At 42.3% G+C, this 22,238-nt stretch overlaps 1 protein-coding gene across 1 annotated transcript in view; it reads right to left on the bottom strand.

The window, feature by feature from the left end:
* AK7 (adenylate kinase 7) overlaps positions 1–22,238 on the bottom strand; it is a 56,338-nt gene that overhangs the window by 11,848 nt on the left and 22,252 nt on the right. The window contains exons 6-14 of the mRNA XM_033109712.1: positions 20,043–20,123; positions 16,937–17,025; positions 14,537–14,627; positions 13,608–13,685; positions 12,528–12,677; positions 10,127–10,255; positions 7,295–7,418; positions 1,066–1,194; positions 749–817 (exon numbers count right to left, since the gene is read on the bottom strand). Coding sequence (XP_032965603.1) covers positions 749–817; positions 1,066–1,194; positions 7,295–7,418; positions 10,127–10,255; positions 12,528–12,677; positions 13,608–13,685; positions 14,537–14,627; positions 16,937–17,025; positions 20,043–20,123 — 940 coding nt within the window. The remainder of the gene's footprint in view (positions 1–748; positions 818–1,065; positions 1,195–7,294; positions 7,419–10,126; positions 10,256–12,527; positions 12,678–13,607; positions 13,686–14,536; positions 14,628–16,936; positions 17,026–20,042; positions 20,124–22,238) is intronic.

Raw genomic sequence — 22,238 nt, forward strand, 5'->3', positions numbered from 1 at the left:
AGTGACAGGTGACTTCCTTTCCCTGGAGGGCTGAGAGACAACCTTATCAGGAGAGTTAAAGAAATCCAGAGTAGAAAGCGTGTATAAACAAGCCTTGTAAGGCCTCTCCCCATTTTCTACCCAAGCCCAAACTTTGGTTAGATTCCTAACTAAGGAATACCCCAAACTTGCTTAGATTCCTAACTAATGAGCACTATTTTTCTTTCTTCTGTCAATTTCTCACAAATTTATGTTTCTTTGTCTAAAAAAATATAAAAGAGTGCCGGGTTTGATCATTTCTTTGAGCCTTCTTTTATGATCTGAGCATCTTATGATTTTCCTGTGCACACGTACTAAATTGTTTTTCCCGTTAATCTAGTCACATCAATTTTATTATTTTATTATTAGTCCAGCCGTAAGAACTAAAGAAGGGTGGGAAGTGGGGGGTGGCGGGTGGGGGGGAAATTCTCTCCCTTCCCGACACAACCTTGTGATAAGTTGCTGAAAATAGCTGTTCTTGTATTTACCGTCTGACCAAAAATTACCTCTTATGATTACACCTCATGCAAATTAATTTAAAAAAGAGAGAGACAGAGAGAAACTTTTAAAGTTCATGGCACGGGTACAAGAAATGCCTGCTAATTAGTCAGCAAATCTTTTTCATGCAGGAAGTTGTTTACACTTCTCTTTCAAGAAGATTGTTTTGGTACAAAGAGGTATCAAGTGGCAGTCCTTTAAATATGACCTCGGAGGAATATTTTAAACTTACCAGGTATGGTTAATTTATCAAAGGGAAACATTTTGCCTCTGACTTCATCCTCCTCCTCCTCATCTTCTTCTAATAAAAGTAAAATATACGTCGTCATGGTTATTATACATATTATTACCCTGGACAGCTCAAAAACTTAAAAGATTTTAACTAATAGTCACTATAAAAAGTTAGCCGTAAATGGGAAAGCATGTGTTTCAGACATAGTCTCTCTGATTTTTTTTATTTGTATTAATCGAGGGACTATTCCCCTGAACAATAAAGTTGCAACTTATCTGAAAGTAAACACTCAAAATACAAGGAACACTCAAACTTACGGCTGAACAGGTCTTTGGCTTGATCATAAGTCTTTGGAAATCCATCCAAAACGTAGCCTTGATTCCTGCAAGGCATCGATTTTAGCTTTTCTCTTACAAATCTAATTATATATTGATCGTCCAGCTGGCCTGATAAAAAGAAAAAAAACATATTGCTGTGGAGTCACGTTCTACATAGGGATGACATCCTGAAGTCATTTGAAAAATTGTTATGTAGTCAAAGTTACCACTTAAAATCCCTTCTTTTTCCATTAAAGTGAAAAAACGTGGTTTTGTATTTCAAACATGACACCTGAATTCTAATGCACACTAAAGTAGGAGAACCCCAGGAGTTGTCCCCAAGGAAGGACAGAAGCAAATGCTGATGTCTGCCCTTCCAGAATGTCGGCAGTGTTCACAGCTTTTGGGTGAAGTTGAAAACAGAGTAAGTGGAGGAATCCAGAGTGTTCCTACTTAACAGGGAGGTTTACTCAATTCTCTTTTGATGTTATATCTCTATAACCTTAATACACAATGATAAGTGCTTCTGTTGTGTGAATTAAGTAAGCGGTATTCTTGTATGTTGCTGGCCCACAATTTATTCATAGCTAGTGCTCCATAAACGTTTGCTGCTGTATTCAAAGAAAAAACCAAGCTTGATCTGACTCTCAAAAGCACTGTTTTCTTTAAAGCTGCAGGAGAGAACAGACCCTGCCCTTCTCCCTGTCTTTTGCAGATGGCCTGGCTTTTCTGACCTTCGCCTCACTGGACAGTTCCCTCTGAAGCCTCCTGCAATTGCTTGGGGAGGCTGACGAGCAGGGAGTTAACCACTGGAACAGTGGTTAAAGACATAGGAATTCAGAACAGGCCTCCCCAAAATGTGCCACTTTGACCTGTGAACTATTTTGAACTGAAGACGATCAAGACCCTGCAGGCTCAAGAGAAACTTTCGCCTCTCCCTTAAATAATTTAAATTAGGGGCCTTGCCCATAATAAGAGTTCCCACTAGAAATAACTTTTTTTTTTTTTTACCTATTTATACGGCAGGGCAAACGACTAATTATTGAACATCTGCTCTTCTTATCGTCCTGTGAATGACCTGCCTCCCTTTGGAAGGAAGGTAACTTACCTTATCCTTAGCTCAGAATGTCATATATATATACACCTCATTTTTCCTTTCTGTCTTTGAACCTCTCATGTATGCAGACTCTTTGACTCTATGTATGTGGACTTCCCATGCGTATATATGAAATTAAATTTGGTTATTTTCTCTTGTTAACCTGTCTCTCGTGTTGATTTCATTATTAGACCAGCGGAAAGAACCTGGGAGTAGAGGAAAGTTTCTTCCTCCCTGACAAAGACAATATGATGCAACTCCATGACAATGTCCAATTATCATTCCATCATAATTATTAAACAGCTATCATTTCCCAGACTCAGCCCTGCCCTTACGTTGCTGCACAAATACATTACAATAATGTAAGTTTGGCAAGTTTGAGAAATTGCTCTCCAAAGCTTTTTCTAGGGTAGAACTATACTTTCAGTTTATGGATGGGTCCATAAGATAAAATGAATAGTGTTTGGCCTCTTTCGATCACTCTATGAATGACAATAAAATGAGCTCATCAAAACACCTCCCCTTTTACCTTTCATTGTCACACGAATCATTAAGCAGTAACTGATTGACAAAATAATTGTCATTCACAAATATAAATATTATGGCAGGGACAAAAATAATCAAAGATGTTATTTAGCATAATGAAGTTCCTTGAAATAATTTGACATTACTTCCCGGTAAGGTTCACAATGGTGCAAAGAAATAAAGCCAAATTAAAAAAAAAAAAAAATCAAGGGATTCACTAAGATTCAAAGACGAGCGCTGTTGAAGCACTGTACTTTTACTTTTCAAAGGTTTCCTTGGTGAGGCAAAGGCACACACTCAGAAAGTGAGCTTCTGCCCCTTCCACGCATGCCTTGGTTTATTTCAGGCAGTGAGCTTTGCCATTTATTTGTTTGCGTCTAATCGTAGTCTAATCCTAAGTGTTCAGTATGCAGGAAAGGGCCTCCAGGAAGTTTATGATCATTGTGGAATGTGAGTACACAAAGGGCCAAGCCCAAGTGCAGTTCTCTAGAAAACTGTGACCTCTTATAGATACACCCAGGGCCAGTGCTGAGCTTCTTGGAAGGAAACTGTCACTTCTGCTTTCAAATGAATGAGCATAGCCCTACTGTGTAACCTTTTAAACACCACACTACTTTGTTTTTTTTTGTTTAGTCTATCTTTCAAATGCTAATATTAACTGATATTCATAATTACTAAAACACTGTTTAAAAACAGGCAGCTGCAACAAAGGTGCTTTTTTTGTTGTTGTTTTTGTTTTTAAATAAGAAACTGCCAAAATCAACAATTCTTTTAAATCTTATAAATACCATCATTACCATGAATGGCCATGAAAGAACATTGTGCATTTCCTCCAAAGGGCTATAGAGGAAGAACAACTTATGAGGGGGAAAAAAAAATCTCAAAAAAATTTAAATACCAAGGTTGTAAAATAATCCATGCACAGTATAGACAGTGTCAAGTTGATACACTGACATGTTTTTCCTTCTAACCTTTTATTTTCAAATTCATAAAATAGTTGGAATAGTCCAACAATCACCCAGCATTCCACCAACTAGATTCAATAATTCCACAACGCTTTGGAAATACAGGCAGGGAGCACAAAGAATCTATAACTAGTACACTCGGTGGTTTCAGCAAGTGCCTATTTCAGCCACAACTATCTGGGGCCGCTGGGAGTAGAATTGTGAGCAGACGCAGAGGTGCCTTATGCAGGATTGCGAAATCGGTCGGTCTTGAGGGAATCATTAGAACCTTATGATAACAGACTGGGTCATGTGGGACAAATGAGCTCACCTGTGTCCCTGTGCTGTGAAATGTCTGTGTGGGATTGTGAAGGGAGTTCAAAGGTCTTGTTCAATCATAATCAAATTCCACATTCTACACGGTTTCTGGTAAATAGGACTAGAAAGGATTTGGGGACAAACTTGAGAAAGAACAAAATACCTTCCTCAGGTTAAAGGGGGTTGATGAACTACTCCAGTCGTATAGGAAGAGGGTGCGTGGGTGGCACACCAAAAGGGGAGTGGGGAGGGAGGGGTGCTTGCTGTTCTGAAGACTTTCTGTTCCCCAAAGACTGCTCCCTCTGCTCCATCCCAGGGTCCCTCCTGACGCAGGCTGCTGACCCAGTTTCGCCTCGTGCATCTATCTGGGGGAAGAACAGAGGCCCTTCCTGAGCTTGGGATGCAGTGACCAGTCTCAGCTGGGCAGAGTCTCTACTATAATTCTATGTGGTCACCTCCTCAGGCATGAAAAGAGCCCAATCAGTACCTCACACCATCCTGTTACAGGAAGTCCTTGGATAAGACTTTTGGGTCCTTGCAAAGACCAATCACATAAGTCTGTGCCCACCAATATTGTCTAGTGTTTGTCTTGTCCGATTATCTTGAATACTGGAGGTTCTTGCCTCTTTTCTAGGGGCAGTACTGTTCACTGCCCCCTAGTACCCTCTTTCTGGCCTTACACCTCAGGCTTAAAGTGTACACCTGTGGATTCCTAAAAATCCCAGCCCCACTCTTTCTTTCTTTGTTCCTTTGTTTCTCTTTTTCTTTCTTTCTTTCTTCCTTTCTTCCTTTCTTCCTTCCTTCCTTCCTTTCTTTCTTTTCTTTTCTCTCTCTCTCTCTCTCTTCCTTTCTTCCTTTCCTTCTTTCTTTTTTATAGAATTTTTATAAGCGTTTATTTGAGCCAAACTGATGGCATGTGGGGAAACTAGACCTCAAATGCCCCTCCCCCACGCTTTCACGTGGCCTGGCCAGATTTCTTTCCACAGGTGTCCTCACAGTGGAACGTCTTACCTTAGTTTTCTTCCCCTCCCACAAATGGCGGTAGCAGGACTCTGTTAGCCTCTAAACCAGGATAGTGACTCCCAGTGTCTCATGGGTGAGGCAGAGGCAGTTGTCTATCTCAAAGAAATGAATCTGTGTTTTCTCTACGCACCTTCCTTTGCCTCTGGGAAGTCTCTCTGGGACTCTAAATTCCATTTCCTCCTGACCATGTCCACACAAAAGCAAAAAGCAAGACTCTGATCATCAGCTGGTGTAAGTAGACACTCAGTGTTTGCAAACAAAACCATTTTTTCCACCCAGGAAAATCAGATTGGCGTGGCCTGGGAGAAGGACAGGAGGAGGTGCAAGCGTAGCCTGGACTGATGTCTTCATCACTTCCTCTGATGAGGAAGGCCAGGGGGATTAGAGTCGTTGAAGATGACAGCTGGGAAGAGGACCACCTGGAGGGACAAAGGGAGGAGGGCACAGAAGACCAGACAGGAGCAGCGCTTCAGGAGCCAGCAGTGGATGGTCCTCAGGGCGAGGTCCTCAGTGGCCACCTGTCTGTCACCCGGGGCCAGTTTACCCAGACCAACCCAGGAGGATCAGAAACAGTCACCAGCCAGAAGGAAGAAGTAGAGGGAAGAAACCAAATACGCTTGTTAGGAGGGTGAGGGGAAAAACTATTGGATGAAAGTCCAAACTATTGGTTACACATTGGACTAGTCTCTAAACCACACTCGTATAACCAGTTTGCTGGAGGATCTCAACTGTCTAAGGATAAAAATGAAATGTTTTTATTTTTCTAGTCTAACTGCTGACAGACTGTTTCCCTGCTGGGTCACAAGCTCCTTTAGAAACATCTCAGTTCAAAACCTAGTCTATGATTATTTGAGTGGAATGGACTTCGAAAAGCATGAATAAACAATGAGGCTACTTACTCATTGTTCTAGAAGTTGCAGCCTGAAACTCCATCCCAGGGTAGGGAAAGAAGGATTCCAGAGTTGGAATTTAAAGTGACACTTTACTATGATGAGTTGGTTCAACAAACTGGTTAAATACCAAGTAAGTGTGGACAAAAAAAGGGGTTCTATGGAAAGTAGTGATCTGGTCATAAATTCCTACCTGGGCAGGTCATGGTGGGTCACGCCCCAGGCCTAGAACTTCTGTAGTGAAAGGTTCCAAGCCAGCCCTGCCCAATGTTCTTGTGCAGCCAGGTTAACACACCTTTGAAATACCAGCGGGAACACCCCTGAAGGGGGTACTAACCCTCAAGAGACACATAGTCTGGTTAACTATCCTGTAATCCAATCCGCTGCCTTGCTTTCTCCCACCTCCTTGTAATCTTCCTTTCATCCCCTCCTTAATCTCAAATGCATACAGGAAGCTGCAAAGCTGTTATTCTCTGAAGCATTTGAGATCTTGCTCCCTTGGCATCTGTGGTCAGTTTTACTCAAATAAACTCTTATAAAAATTCTCTGCCTGATCACTGCATTGTACACCTGAAGCTGAATAATAATGAATGCCAACTATAATTTTATGTATATATGTATATATATGTATGTATATACTTACAAGAAGCGGAGCACAGCATTAGGAATAGAGACAGTGGAAATGTAATGGCTCTGTGCGATGTCAGGGGGATGGTGGATGGGGGGAGGGGGATTCACACAGTGTGAGGGATATAAATGATAAACGTCTAAGTATTACTTTGTCTTGTGCACCTGAAACTAATAAAAAATAAAATGAAATATATAAAAAAAAATTCTCTACAGGTTTGGATGTTTCTTATGAAGACACGAGTAAGAATATTTTCCCATTCATTTGTATTTTGTCCTACATGAATTATGGGTCCATGTTATTCATCAATTTTTTTCTATTAAGATTTTAGTGATTTTCTTAATAGCTTGCCTGAGCATTTTATATATTAAGGATATTAACTCTTATTGGTGGCAAATAAGAGTTGGTGGCAAATATTTTTGGCAAATATTTTTTCCTGGTTTGTCCATGACCTTTTAATTAATGATTGTTGATGCTTATAAAATATTTATGACTATACCTTTGATCTTTTTTCTTTTTAACCTAGGTAGTTCTTTCCCGTCTTATGATCAATCACCAAGATGTTAAAGTGACTTTTTTTGTTCCTGGTGGATGAGATAAATAAGATTTCTTTGTGGCTGTTATAATTTCTATACTTAATGTATAATAGGAAACAAGTAGTCTTTTCTAACAAGGGGGAAAACCCCGAGGACTCACAGACCAAATTAGAAAAATAAAATTAAAATGTGCTGTTTACTTGGGGAAAAAACAAAAACCAACAAAACCTCTTAAAAGGACCAGCTCAACCCTGTGCTGTGGGCGTTACCTGCGTTCTGCTCCATGCTTTCCTTGATGCCATCTAAGAGGTCCTGTGCTTCATCCACATTCTCCTCTTCCTCCTCTTCACCTTCTTCTCCTTCCCCTACCTCTTTAGGTGCCACGATCGCCTCCTGCAGACCATAAGGATATTCCAGTTGGATGAGGCCCACTGAGGTGCTACTCAGGAGTCACCTGGCAAGTGGTGCTGGGAAAGGCTGGAACCCAAGTCAGGAATGCACTCAACCCACCTGACAGGCGTCCTGCAAAAGTCAGGCTGTGTGTACCTGCGAAGGTGGAAGAGAGCCTTGAGGTTTTCCTTAGTGGAAAATGGAGACTCATCCATTTCTGTGCTGATGCCAGAACTGCTTAAGAATCAACACTTTTCTAGATAGTACCAGATTATAGCTTTCTTGAAGGACACACGTTTTGTAGAAATCAAGACTTAAAAAAGAAGTTGATTGGGGGTAGGGAGGTGTTTAAAAAAGAAGCAACAGGCCCAGGGCAGCAAACCAGGACTTAGTTGCAGTTTTAGCCCCTCCCAGGAATGTGACCTGAAACCAATCACTCTGGAATTCCATGTCTAACACCGGTGAGGCAATCTGCCTGATAAGACCGCTGAGCTCCTCCTTCCAAAGAAAGGTGCCCTTGCCTGAAATAATCCTTTCTTTTCTTTTGCTGATAACTTTCTTGCCCTGCTCAATTTCTGCCTATAAATAAACCTTCCATGTTGAACAAATTCTCAGAGGTACTCTACTTGCTAGGGTGCTGTGGGATTAATGAATCACTCAGTAAAGCCAATTAGCTCTTTAAATTAAATTTACTTGGCTGAATTTTGGTATTTAACCGAGGGAAGGCAGAGCAGAGGATGTTTAGGGCAGTGAAACTACTCATTGCATGAAACTGTAAGAATGGTTACATGTCCTTATACATTTGTCCAAACACATCGGATGTACAGCACCAAACACGAGAACCCTAATGTAAACTGTGGACTTTGGGTGATGAGGACGTGTCCAGGTTGGTTCGTTGATTGTAAAGCATCACTCTGGAGGGGGATGATGGCAATGGGGGCAGCTGCACTTGCGAGGGGTAGGGGACGTGTGGGAAATCTCTGAACTTTCATTTTTTTAAAACTTTTAAAACTTTTTATTTTGAGTGTGCTTTTGTTAGGCACGGCCAGAGGAACGAGTCGTGGGAGACCAACATTGGTCCTTTAAAATTTATTTGGCATGCTTGAGCTGCAGGAGGTCAGGTTAGAAAAGACCATAACTTCCCCAAGCAAAAGGGGTATGGAGTTTTATAGGAGGGGGTAAACGAGGCTGTTCCCTTTTTAATGTCTCAGGGAGTTTTCGTTAACAAAAGGTTCCAGGACCTGCCCAAGCCCTCCAGCTCCACACCCTGGCCCCAGGTCTCTGGCCCCAGGTCCCTGTCGAACTGCCCAGTCAGGCTGATCACAGGCTCCTAGAAGGATCAAGACAAGATGACTTTTACAATAAGCCTTCTGCTCCTGGCCTAAATATGGCTTAAAATCAAGTAGTTGTTTCAATCTAGTTGTGGAGGGCACAGCTCACAGTGGCCCATGTGGGGATCGAACTGGCAACCTTGGTGTTATTAGCACCACGCTCTAACCAACTGAGCTAACCGGCCACCCCAGGAATTATTTAAAAACTAAAAATGTTCCAGTCAACAGGGAGAATACAAGATATATTTTGAGCAACAGCAGGAGACAGACTAAATTTCAAGGGCAACCTATGAAAGATGCTTGCATCTCATACAGGAAAGCCCCATGCGATAATGTGTTTTCCAAGGCAGGGCTGACAATAAAATCATTAACAAATCTCTGTGTAGGATGTTGTCATGCAGGGTGTCATGCGGGGTCTCTAGTCCCACTCCCCACACAAGAACGCAGGATATGACTAAGCCAAAAAGGAACACCCACGGAGCCATAGGTAGAGAAATCATACCACTATGGTCTCACTGGAGGCTGGGTTCACACGACATGCGACCTGCTGTCCGCTTTGCTGCCAACCGACCGACTTTCCTCGACTCTCCTCCACTCTCCTTCGTAGCCACGGCAGTTATATCAGCGGCCAATGGCTCAGCGGCCAATGGCTCACCGGTCACAGCTGACGGCCAACTAGCCACAGCTGATTGCCATCCAATCACAGTTGATGGCCATTTACTACCCAAGTGAGCACTCCTCCACGCGAGGCCGAGAGCCTGGAAACTGGACTCCTGGCTCTGTCCCCACACTCCACCCCTACAGGGTCTCGCCTCACAATCTACGCGACAAGCAGCGGAGTGTGGATTGCAGATTGCAGAGAAGCAGATTGCTAGCAAGTGAGATTGTTTGGCAGAGACAAGTGGATGGTGGGTTGAGGATAGTGTGGCTGCTGCCTCCTGTGTCTCCAACCCAGCTGCCAGCAAGACTATAGTGGTATGACTCCCCTACCTATGGCTTTGTGGGTGTTCCTTTTTGGCTTCACCATGTCCTGCGTTCTTACGTGGGGAGTGGGACCAGAGACCCCGCATGCCACCCTGCATGATAGATGTCATGTAAAATTAGTGGCTTCCTTATTACAAGATTACAAAAAGCATTTTTAAAACATTTAAATTCCCAGGCGGTCGGTTAGCTCAGTTGGTTAGAGCGCAGTGCTCTTAACAACAAGGTTGCCGGTTCGATTCCCACATGGGCCACTGTGAGCTGTACCCTCCATAACTAGATTGAAACAACTACTTGACTTGGAGCTGATGGGTCCTGGAAAAACACACTTAAAATAAATACAGTTTAAAAAAAGACCAAAAACATTAAAATTCCCCACAAAGTAGTTAAAAGTGATACCAGTTTTGCAATGGCTTCGGAAATGACGTCCTTCTGTTTAACGTGATGTAGTTTGTAGTGCTTGGACAATGCTTCTGCAATACTGGATTTCCCCACAGCAGGAGGACCAAGAATGCAAATCTTGATGGGCTGCAAGAGAAGAATCGGGATCATACAGGAAGCTCTAAGCAGTCTGGAGCTAGACAGAGTGTTTTTTATTCCGGGGCTGTGCCTTTTGCAGTCTCCAGATCCTGTAGGCTAACTTTCACTCCTCCGCCTAAACTCCAGTCACTTTCTCAAGGTATTTAATCAGCGCCTCGTGTATGCTTTGGTCTGGGCTTGGAGAATAAGACACTCAACAAGATGTACTCAAGAATTCCTCAAAAGTACTAAAAAAGAAAGTACTCGAGCAGTACATGCTACCAGCTTCATACTTTCTGCGTTATTCTTGTAAAGGTAACAAAGAAATCGAATAATTTTTGGTCTGGTGTAGACAGTGCTCAATTTATTGCCTCATGAATATTGCTTCGGACTGAACTTGGTCTTCAATTATCCTTTCTTTATTAACACAATTCTAGTTTTAAAAACTACACTCATTAAAAAACAAACGCCATTTCTTCTGCTGAAAAACTTGCTTGAATGCTAAAGAAGCTCTGTCACATTCATGACCAATGAGTAAATGTTTATTTCTAACAGAAACGAAAATATCAGTAACAAATAGTCATTTCTTTCAAAATGGTCCAAATGTTGGTGAAACTGAAGCCTGGTATTTTGCAAGGCACATTTAAATACTTTTTAATTAATTTTTTTTTTAAATCATGCGAATGAAAAGAATTTCCATTAGCAGAGTGCCCATGTGCTTCAAAATTACATAATTTCATCCACAAAGCTGGTTATGGTTATTATTACCACCACTTGTCAGATAAAGAAACCAAGGCTGTGAAGGAAATAAGCAGAGATATGAGCTCCCCTTATCCAGGCAGGAAGCCCAAGTGGCAGTGGATTCGTTTATAATGAGAAGTCTGAGTACCACTGAGCTCAGGGCACTCCGAGCGCACCTGGTTACTTTTACTCCCTCAGGGCAGACAAGCATGTAAGTTGCTTGATGAGCTTTGATCAGAACAAGGAGAGTTAGAACAAAGGACTTTGCGTTGGCATCAGGTCAAGTGGACTGATGCACCTGTCTCTGCAGCTAGGACGACTTTGCTTTGCTAAAGGACCTGGGATATCACGGAAGCCTTGGGCTTGAGGCTCCATCTTTCTGGATGGCACTGTCCACATTGCCCTCTTGTATTTCCTCTTCTATCTGCTATGCTGAGCAATGTCCCCAGGGGTGGATAGGCTGGTACATTTTTAGATATGCTTATTCCTTCTATCATGTTCTTGTCCAGTCTTTCTCACCAGGGGCCATATGGTCTCTTTAAGGTGTCTTATGTCTAACTGTGCGCTGCTGCTTGACAGTTGACTTGCAGAGGAAAACACTAGTCTAACCTCTCGAGTTGGGTGAGTGTGTGCCTTGGCGGAGTCTCCAAGTACAGCCACCATGGGTTTCTCAGACGCTAGAACAGGTCATTGTTTCTTTTGCTGAGTGGTACACCTTTTACTTATTCTTCACCAGCCACGTTTTTCAGGAGAATATGGTTCTTAGGATATAATGGCAACACTGTACTCGTCTGAAGGATTCCCATGCACGGTAGTAATTATGATTATGGCTGCACCTGTTATTCAGATCCAACCTACAGTTTTCAAAACATTTTCTCACGTAATACCCACATCCGTCTTTGGACTGCTTCTGTGGAATAAATCCAAAGGTCTGGGCCAGTGCTACATTTACCTGATTTCAGAGAGGGGGTAGGCCATTCTCGCTAAGTTTGCATCCTAGCTAGTTTGAATCCCCAACTAGCTACCTATGTGACCTTGAAGAAATTGATCCATCTCTCTTGAGTTTTGGTTTCCACATCTATAATATGGAGATAAGAATATCTACCTTGAAAAGTTGTGATGATTAAAATGACTAGCAAATGTCCTAGCCAATACGATCAAAGTAATAATCAGTCATCTTCCATCTCCTCCTTACCCTCTCCCATATGTGTTCCCAGGGCTGAAACAGGCAGGCCAGTAAGACACCTGATTTTTCTCCTTATACAGACAACTCTGTGACAGTCTTGAGCTTGCTATTACGTTCAATGTGTGTCAAGCATTAGTTATTATCTACATTAACTTAAAAATTTTTAACACTCAGTTGATAGTATTAATAAAACATATGTGCAGATTGTCAGACCTGGACAAATGGATCAAATCTGAAAAGGAACTAGAATTTAGAAATTTGGACATTTGAGAAAGGAAACACTTTCACTGATATACTGAAAGTTTCATTTACTTTGCATAAATCAGAGTTGAAACAGGAAATGGTTATAGTTACCAATAATCCTCGGCTTTGCTTGTACTCTTTGAGGATACCGTTGATGTTTTCCACAAATCCTGCTTGGGCAACCCATCGAATGTTAAAATTCTCCTTCACAAACAGGGCTTCCATTCTCAAGTTGACCAGTAAATGGTCAATATTCTCTTGCTAAGAGATAAAGGCACATTAGAGATTTGTCTCTCTTTCTCTCTCTTTTTTCATCTTGACAGTTATAACAGACCAAAATCACCGCAGTTGTTTACTTTTTTTATATGGATTTATTTAAGCTTTTTGAGCCAAACTAATGACAATGCCGGGAAGCAAGATCTCAAATGCTCCCACTGCAGTTTTTAGAGAAAATACATATATATTCACTGACCGTGAAAGTCAAATAATGCAGCATCCAGTATTGCCTGATACTCTCTGACACTTGTAAACTCTCCCCCCTCTGCTCTCTTGTGATAGGCAGAAGCCGCCCTGACTCCTGTAGTTACACAAGCACCTCAAAGAGTAGAAAGATATCACGAGTCCAAGTGAGACGTTTCTCCCTAAAATTTATAAATTGTATCTACTTTTTGAATAGTGTGGTCCCATGGTTCAAAATCCAAGGGGACAAAAAGCATGGAGGAAAACGCTGCTTTTGACACCCGTCACCACCGACCCAGTTCTGTTGCTCAGAGGCAACCAATGATGTCAGTCCTTCCAGAAACATTCTTAAATGCAGTGTTTTGATCAGTATATTCCTAAAAAAAGTTACATCCTAAAGCTAGCTGGAAGAGCACACTGCATGACTAACAAACACGGTATTGGTTGTTGTTGTGATGGACTCAGAATTCAGCCTCCTGTTCAAATTTTAGAAAAGGCCAAACAGAATGGCACCCAACGCTGGTGCAGCATTTCACGTATCAGACAGCTTTCATATATATGTTCTGACCATGACCTCGGAGAGTTTTTCAGAAAAGAAAAGAGGAAGTCGCTTTTAGGTGGATGGCTCAGGAGCTGAGCTGAGCTTGGAAGCCAGGCATTCTGACTCCAAATCCCTCAAGAACCACTATGTTTAGGAAAAGGGTAGGAAAAAAGAATCTCTTATATACTAACTGTTAAGTCCTTGGTTAGGAAAGCGTTTTCTTTGGGTACTTTCTGGATTTTTCCAGGGCCAGTATGTTTGCTGATGCACTGTCAGAAAAAAATAGAAATATTATTTGGTTTACCTGTAAGATTTTAAATAATAAAAGTTCTCAAATGAACACAAAACATAACTGAATACAAAAAAAAAAAACTACAACAAAAATATTTTGCAAAACAGAGCGCAGTGCCCGATGGTATTCATTTATTTATTTGTTCTATGCATAATTAATGATCACCAATGCATGTCAGGAACTGGAGAAAGAGATGAGAAAGGCCCAATTCCTGCCCTCAAGGAGCTCCCAGTCTGAAAAGGGAGGCAGACGTGTGTACACAGATGTGTAATGTTTGCAGCTGGCAAAGGGGCTGCTGGGAGTACAGAAGAAACATCTGGCCTATGCGGGAGGTGGGAAGGAGGCAGGAAGAGTGCAGAGGAAGACATCTAAGCTGAACCTTAAAGATGAGTGTGAGGGGCCAGGGCAGGAGAAGGCTAGCTGGGCTCCAAGGGAACAGGTGGCTTTAGCCAGAGCTGCCTGGACTAGAGACGGAGCCCTCACATGCCCAGAGCTTCTGGAAGACACCGGTAGGTTTGGAGAACCTGACCATCGCGGTACATTGAAGCAAGTGTCCACAGACACATTTTTAGTATCCCAGTGAGTGATTTGTGTGTGTGTAGCCCTACAATGATCTTTCCTGTCACCTTCCATGCAGTTACTGGAGAAAGGGCCACTTTGATTGTCACTTCCCAACACATACACGGCAAGCACAGATGGTGAGTTTGGTTTTAAGGATATTCTACTTTAGGAGCCCCCAGTCTTGTCGGCACACTTGATTTCATAACTACGTTTTAGGGGTAAAACGATTTAAGAAGTGCCATCCAATATGGGATAAAATGGCTGTACCTTGACAAAGTCTTCCAGCGTATGTACAGACTCGTCCACGGCAACCAGGTAACGGAGCTTCGGCACGTGGTCTATTATGTTTTGTATCACGCTGCAGACCAATAGGGAAAATCATCACCAGAGGGAAAACTCCAGAGACAGGCAGGAAACTAGACTTCACTGAGCACCACCCCCAGGGCCGGTCACCACGGCACTGCCCAGGGCTTTAGGAAGTGACCGCATTTCATTTCCAACCAGGACAGGGGCGGGGTGATGATGTGCGCTACGGATGCGCAAGCTGGTACGGAGGTAAGTGACATTTCTCCGGCTGAGGGGGCTGCGGGATTTGAAGCCAGGTCTATCTGGCTCCAGATCTGGCTGGTGTTCTTCAAAGAAGGACCTGACGCCACAGGACTAGCGCTGATAAAGTCTGCCCACTCAGACGCTCCTTTAGGTCAGGGTTTTGGGGTCCGTGTGTCACGGACAAGGTAGACACAGATCCCAAGAAGCTTTCTGAAGGGAGCCACACAGCTCTAGGGACGGGATCTAAGGTTTCCTACGTTGGATTAATAATGATTATCAACATTTCTGAGTGTTTAACTTTGTCGGGTCTGGGCCATGGGCTTTCCAGGTGCCACCCCCTTGAATTCTTACAGTCCTATCAAGTAGGGACTATTATTATCCTCCTCTTACAAATGAGAAAATCAGACACAGAGAGGTTAAGTAACATTCCTAGATTCACACAGCACAAATGAAAGAATGGAGAACAAATGGAGCACAAATGAAAGAAGCCCAGAGAGAAACAACAGAGCATAGAAACCTATCACAAGACTGTCAGTTCTCCCTCCATGTCAACTTCTTCAGTGAAATGAAAATAAAACAAATGTGTGTACATCTAAATGTCCATTTCCCATATATTTTGTATTAAATTTTTAGACCACTTCATCCTTTAGTTTCTTCCTTTGTTAAATATTTTACAATCCTCAAAGAAATCTTTCGGAAAAATTGCTACTGAAAGGCTCCCAGAATCCTTCAGTAGTGGGAAGAATTTAACTCTCTAATGTATCTGTTTGGAAGTAAGATGTTAAGGACGAACACTAAGTGTTTTGTTTTAATGATGTAAAACATTCTTTTACATCTTTAAAAACCTGATAACATAATGATGTAAAATCTCTGCAGAAAAGGGCACATTTCAGCCTCTCCACCTCCAGAGTAAATGTTGGAACAGACCTAGGTTTTGCAATTCAGGGGGATTCTTCTTTCAGAAAAATAATAGAAGTTAAGTGTAGGGCCTTGGAAGAGAACCATGCATGAGGAGGGGTCCTGAAGTTTAAGCCGCATTATTTCCCAGTAAGTCTGTAAATCTGCCTGGGACTGTGACCAATTTACTAGCTGTCAGTAGATGAGAGGAAGAGCGGAATCTAGAAACCAGAATCTCAGGGAAGAGCCGACACTGGTCCCTCCTGGGGTTGGGGCGGGGGAAGGGGTGGTAGAATAAAGCCCCTGGAATCCAAAATGCAGAACTGACGACCACCAAGCAAGTGAAACATCTCTTTGACCATATGTTTAAGTCAGGGCCTGCAAAGAAGGAGACAGGTCTTGACCGGCTGGAACACAGAGTTAGGATACTCTGGAAGTGTGAGAAACACATGTTAATTTTACCTACAGTTGCCAAAAAAAACCACTTTGGCTTTATTTTATTATATTTTTATTTTTTACAGGACTTTATTGGGGAACAGTGTGTATTTCCAAGACTTTATTGGGGAACAGTGTATATTTCTGGGACTTTATTGGGGAAATGTGTTTTTCCCAGGACCCATCGGCTCCTAGTCAAGTTGTTGTCCTTTCAATCTTGGTCGTGGAGAGCACAGCTCAGCTCCAAGTCCAGTTGCCGTTTTTTCAATCTAGTTGTGGGGGGGCGCAGCCCACCATCCCTCGCGGGAGTTGAACCAGCAACCCTGTTGCTCAGAGCTCGCGCTCTAACCAACTTAGCCATCCATCGTCCCCAAAACAACTTTGGCTTTAGAGTTTGCTATCTAAATTTCTGGAATTTAAGTTGGTGGGCTGGAGATATCAATCTTATCTGGGACACAAGAATAAGAAACTAGGTCCCCAGGATAAACATAACAAGTTCATTCTTTTCCAGAATTGGAAGGCATGCTATTCTGCTGATAAAGTTTCTAAAAGATGAACCTGAACTTGTCATCGGAAGCATGGAGCTTTTAGATGGTGGACACTATTTCATCAAATGCAAAATGGAGATAATAACAGTACCTTCCGCATTGGGTTGGCATGAAGAACAAGTACAATATTACACGTGAGGATCTTAGCCCTTGGTAAGTGCTCAATAAATATTCACTTTTAAACAAACACATTAGTCCATGAATTCTAGGGAATTCGAATCTCTGGGAGAATGCTTACCCTGCTAGATCAAGAACATGAATTGCTGGAATTACATTTGTTCCATCTCCAAAAACTGGTAATGCAGGGACCTCACCCAACCAAGCCATCTAAAAGATAGGAAAGCAAAAGCATATTTTTCCTGTTATATGTGTACGACGATTACAACTCATGTAAAAGCCATAGGCACCCATGAGATCCATCTGATGAAGTAATCATCAGATGAAGCCCCAAAGAAATGTTTTGTAAATCAGCTCTGATGAGATTTATCAACTCCTATTAAGACAAATAAAGTGTAACCTGAGCTGAAATACTTTTCAAGAAATCTATAATCTCATCAGCTATCTGTAGTAGTCATCTGTATGTTACCTACATACAGAAAGAAAATTCTTTCATATGCATGATGCCTTTGATTCTCACAAAAATCAAAATTTAAATTTAAAATTAATCTGACTGGCTAGGCGCAATCACCATCAGTTCATAAGTGAAATGCTTAGTAAAGCATCCCGCAGGAGGTTACACTTCTGATGAGTCTCAGAGCCTGGATTTGAACCGTGGTCCTCAGACTCCCAAATCCATGTCTTTTTCCTTCATTAAATATTTCAATAAATAAATAGACAGCCTGGGTACTGTTTAGCTGTCAGGTACTTGGTTATTTTAAATTGCTTTTAACGAGTGAAAGAGGTGGAGGTGGGGGCCACAGTAGACCATTGAATCTTCCAAGATATTTTGGACTTAGGGAAATCATTTAAGGGTTTTAAACACTAAAGTGGCATCATTAGATACACTTGTGCTGCCTTGTGAAAGAATGATGGGAAGTAAGAGACTAAATGGGAAGATGGGGGCCATGACAGTAGTGTGGACAAGAGATGGTTTAGCTTGCCCTGTGGAGGGGGAGTCGGGGGAGTGAGGTTGGCGAGAAGAGACATGTTGAGGAGGTCGGCTCTGCAGGAATTGGAGATTTTGTGATGGATGAGAAGGAGGGAGGAGTTGGGTTCTAGTTGTTGCAACTGGGTGGAAGGTGGTCCAATTTTCTGAGATGGGCCCTGGAGGAATTTTGGGGTGACTGTAGGTATATTTTGGATTTGCGAAACATCCAAATTGAGGTGCTGAGTAGGTAGCTGGATCTACAGAGCTAGGACTAAGGAGGGAGAGCCCCGCTGGTGACTTACATTTGACAGTCATTGGCACCCACCATGGGAATGAACAGACCCACTCAGGAAAAGAGTGCAGATGGAGAAGAGGGTCTAGGGCAGAGGCCCTGAAAATGCCAACATTCAATGGTCGGGTAAGTAAGAAGTAGCTGAGAATGGACAATAAGAAAGAGCTTTCTTTAGCTCAGCCTCTTCAGTTGCCATAACTCTTATATGAAAAAGTCACATCAACCAACTCTCGACTCACTATACTTCTATATATTGCCTTCTTTCTTTGTCCCACATTATAGGAAAATTTCTCGAAATCCTTCCCTATTCTCCCCATTTCCCTTCCCCTCTTGCCATTTTACCCTCTTGAACCTCCTCATATCAGGCTTTTGTCTTACCCAGTTTAAAAAAATCCAGAGGTCAATTCTCAGGTTTCATGTTATTTGATTATACGCAGCAATTTACACAGTTGTCATTATTTCTGTTTAGAAACACTTTTTTCACTTGGCTTTTTCGACACTCCCCTGCTGTTTCCCCCTTACCTCACTGGGCACCCCGTCTCAGATTTCTTTCCTGATCCCTTCCTATCTCCTTGTAATCTCCAAATACTGGAGTTGGAGTTTCCCAAGACTCTGTCCTCGACCTCTTCTCTTCTCCATATTTATTCTCTAGGCGATGTCATCTAGTCCTATGGCTTTAAATACCACCCATATGCTGGCAGCTCCCATTATATCTCTAGTCCAGACCACATTTACAATCTCCAAACTCACGTCCAACTTCCTACTCAGTGCCTAAACCTGGACATCAGTCATTTCAAACTTAACATGTCTAAGACTGAGCTCCTAAACTTTCCGTTGCACGCTGTAACCTGTTCTATTCTCCCTTCTTCCCATCTCAGCAAATCACGACTTCATACTTCCAGTTTCTCAGACAAAAATCTTTAAAGTCATCCTTTTCTTTCTGTCACCTTTCCTTCCAAGCTTTGAAACCATCCGGATGACTCTACCTTTAATATCGATCCCCAATCTGAACAACCTTCAGTATCTCCATCATTTCCACCCAGGGCTTAGGCACTAACTGCCCTTTGAAACAGCCTCCCTGCTTTCCCTTGCCCCACTACAGTGCAATCTCAACCCAGCAGAGGAATAGTTCTCCTTTTAAAATGTAAGACAGATTATGCGACTTTTGCACTCAGAATAGTCTACCGGTTTTCAAACCCACTCAAAATAAGAGCCAAAGTCCTCACAATGGGCTACAGGCTGGGCTCCACCTGCCTCCTCCATCACGTCTTGGACGTCATCGCCTACCGTCTTCCTGTACTAAGGCACGTTGGTCTTTTTGCTGTTCCTTAGCATGGTCAGCACATACCTGCCTCAATTCTTTGCATTTACAGTTCCCACCGCCTGGAATGTTCTTTCCCCATGGAGCAAGTGAGTTCGCTCCCTTGCTGCTTTTCACGTTCTGCTCCAATGTCACATGGTTGGAAAGGCCTTCATCAACCATCGTGGAGAAGATATGACCTCCCAACTCTGGCACTCTCTCTCTACCTTTCTCTGCTTAGTTGTTTTTCCATTTTATCTTTCAACATCTGAAACACTCTACACTTACTGGCTAATTTGTTTACCGTCTCTCACTCTTTTTCTCCACCCAACCAGAACGTGAGCTCCCCGAGGGCAGGGACTTTCTCATGTGACTGTGTTTCCAGTATCCACAATGGTTTCCGGCACAGGGTAGGCACTCAATCAATGTTTGTGTCCTGAGTGAAAGGAGACCCATCTTTTACTTTATTGTCCTGAGAGAGGTGAATACAAGTTGGTAATCATGGGAAAGAAAAAGGAGAGGTTATGGTCTACACCCGTATTTACCTTAGCTCTCTGCTACTATACTGCCATAGACACATCTAGAAGCAATCAAAATTATTTTCAAATTATATAACCTACTGTAAAACACTTAAAAAAATCCTCGTAGACATTGAAAAGTCATACCTTAAAAAAAAAATGTAAGATGCCTCCGTCTACTCCATACTGAAGTCCAGCAGCAACTACGTAAGTCATGAATTTTTTGCTCTATTAGGTAAAACACAGGAAAAAAAGCTAAATGTACTATTATTAATCCCATTGAACCAGATTATTTTAGTGGTTGAAATGAGCACTTTAGGAAGTCTCATGACTGCTTTCAGGCTACTGAGGTATTGTTTAGGATAGAAATGGTGTCCTCTAAAGGGGAGAATCGATACCACCCACGCTGTCCACAAATGCCTCTGACCGCTACTAGAATTGAATTGGGGCTCTTAATTAAACGAAACCCAGAGTTTATCATTTGTGAAGAAGACTTAATACCTCTAAGTACTGTGTTGGGCATCTAGGGGGAAAGGGAGATAAAGAAATCAGTCCTTCCATGATGATTTTTAATTGTCTAGTGGGGGAGGTGAACATACATAATTATAACCAAGGAGTTTGGTAATAAATCTTAATACACGGATTATAAATGACATGGAATATTCACTTCATCGGGGAAGAGTGAATTAGATGCTGGGGGAATTTGCCTCAATATTTAACCATGTGAAAAAGTCGTCATGGTATCAGCAGCAGCTCTATTGTGGGGGAAATGGGCCTTTTAGTATGTTGAAAAGCTAGGGGAACCTGGGCACTGATTGTCTTCCTCTAATGCCCTCCTCCCTTATAATCCAATTACCATGTGGCTTGGAGGATGTTTAAGTTAAAAATCCAGAGAGCCTCGTGTAATGGTTGGTACAATTCCTTCTGGATTGCTGATGTGAGGTCCAAGTATAAAAGGGGCAATGACCACCAGAGGTCCGTTGAGGTTCCATCAAGCATTTGACTCACAGGCCAGCACAGGCTTCCCCACTACAGATCAGACTTTTTCTCTTTGGTTAATTAACTGGGAAATTTAATCTTACCTGAGAGAGAGTGATTTGTGAGTATATGTGTGTGTGACCGGTCCCTTCTTGTTAATCCATCGCCCAATCAAAACACTGTGGTTGGCCTCAGAAGTAGAATTATCAATAAAGGCAACCCTATCACCACCGTGATTAGATTTTTAGGTTAGATGTTGGTAAGTTGAGGGAAGAATGATGTACTGAGGATGGAGCCCATACAGAGGTGGGAAACCTCATGGTGTAAGAGAACTGGGCTCACTGAGTGAGGTTTCTGAGGAGGAAGTAAGTCTCTGTAATTGGTCCACATTCCTCTCCATCTGGACCAGTGGGTAAGCCAGGCAAAGGCAAGGTGACCTAGTCCCTTGGGTTTTTCTGACTGTATTGGGTAAAGTGATAACAGAAAATTCCCTTTAGGATTTGAAAAGCCTTTGGGCTTGAGGTTGGTGAACACATGGAGATTTGGAGCGAGTGGCATACTTGCAGAGGGCATGGAAGCTCCTCACCCTTCCCCATACCTTGCTCTAAGGATCTCTCCCATCTGGCTATTCCTGAGTTATATCCTTTTACAATAAACCAGTGATGTAATAAATACTAAATGTTTCTTTGAGTTCTGCAATCCACTCTAGCAAATGAATCAAACCTAAGGTGGGCGTCTCCAGTTTATCAGGGTTGGTCAGAAGCACAGGTGACAAACTGGGCTTGTGACTAGTGTCGGAAAGTTGGGGGGCCAGCAGTCTCGTAGGACTGAGCCCTCAACCCGTGGGATCTGGTTCTATCCCAGGTAGACAGTGTCAGAATTGAGTCGAATTGTAGGATACCCAGCTGGTGTTCGAGAATTACTTCGTAGAATGGGAAAACCTGCCCCCTGCCATATATTTTGGAATTGAGTTCAGAAACTTTAACAGAAAAATGAATTTTCCCTCTTCCGCTCCAGGTGAAAATGGTGGATTAAAAAAAAAAATCTAAAACTTTTCCTATGTGGACGAAAAAGGGGTTCTACAGAAAGTAACCTCACAAGGTGATCTAATCATAAATCCCTCACTGGACAGATTATGGTGGGTAGTCACACCCCAGGCATATAACTTTTTTAGTAAAAGATTTCTTTTTGCCTTACGCAAGCCCTGTCCATTGTTTCTGTGCATCTAGGTTAACACACCTTTGAATAAACGTAACTGTTACTGGTCCAAAATCTGTGTACTAGATGCTTCAAAAGGCCAAATCTCAAAATGTCAGTTTAGAGTAAGGAAAAGTTTGTTGATTGGGAAGGCACCAAGCAAGAAGA

Source organism: Rhinolophus ferrumequinum, chromosome 6, assembly GCF_004115265.2.
Source record: "Rhinolophus ferrumequinum isolate MPI-CBG mRhiFer1 chromosome 6, mRhiFer1_v1.p, whole genome shotgun sequence".
Taxonomy (NCBI): domain Eukaryota; kingdom Metazoa; phylum Chordata; class Mammalia; order Chiroptera; family Rhinolophidae; genus Rhinolophus; species Rhinolophus ferrumequinum.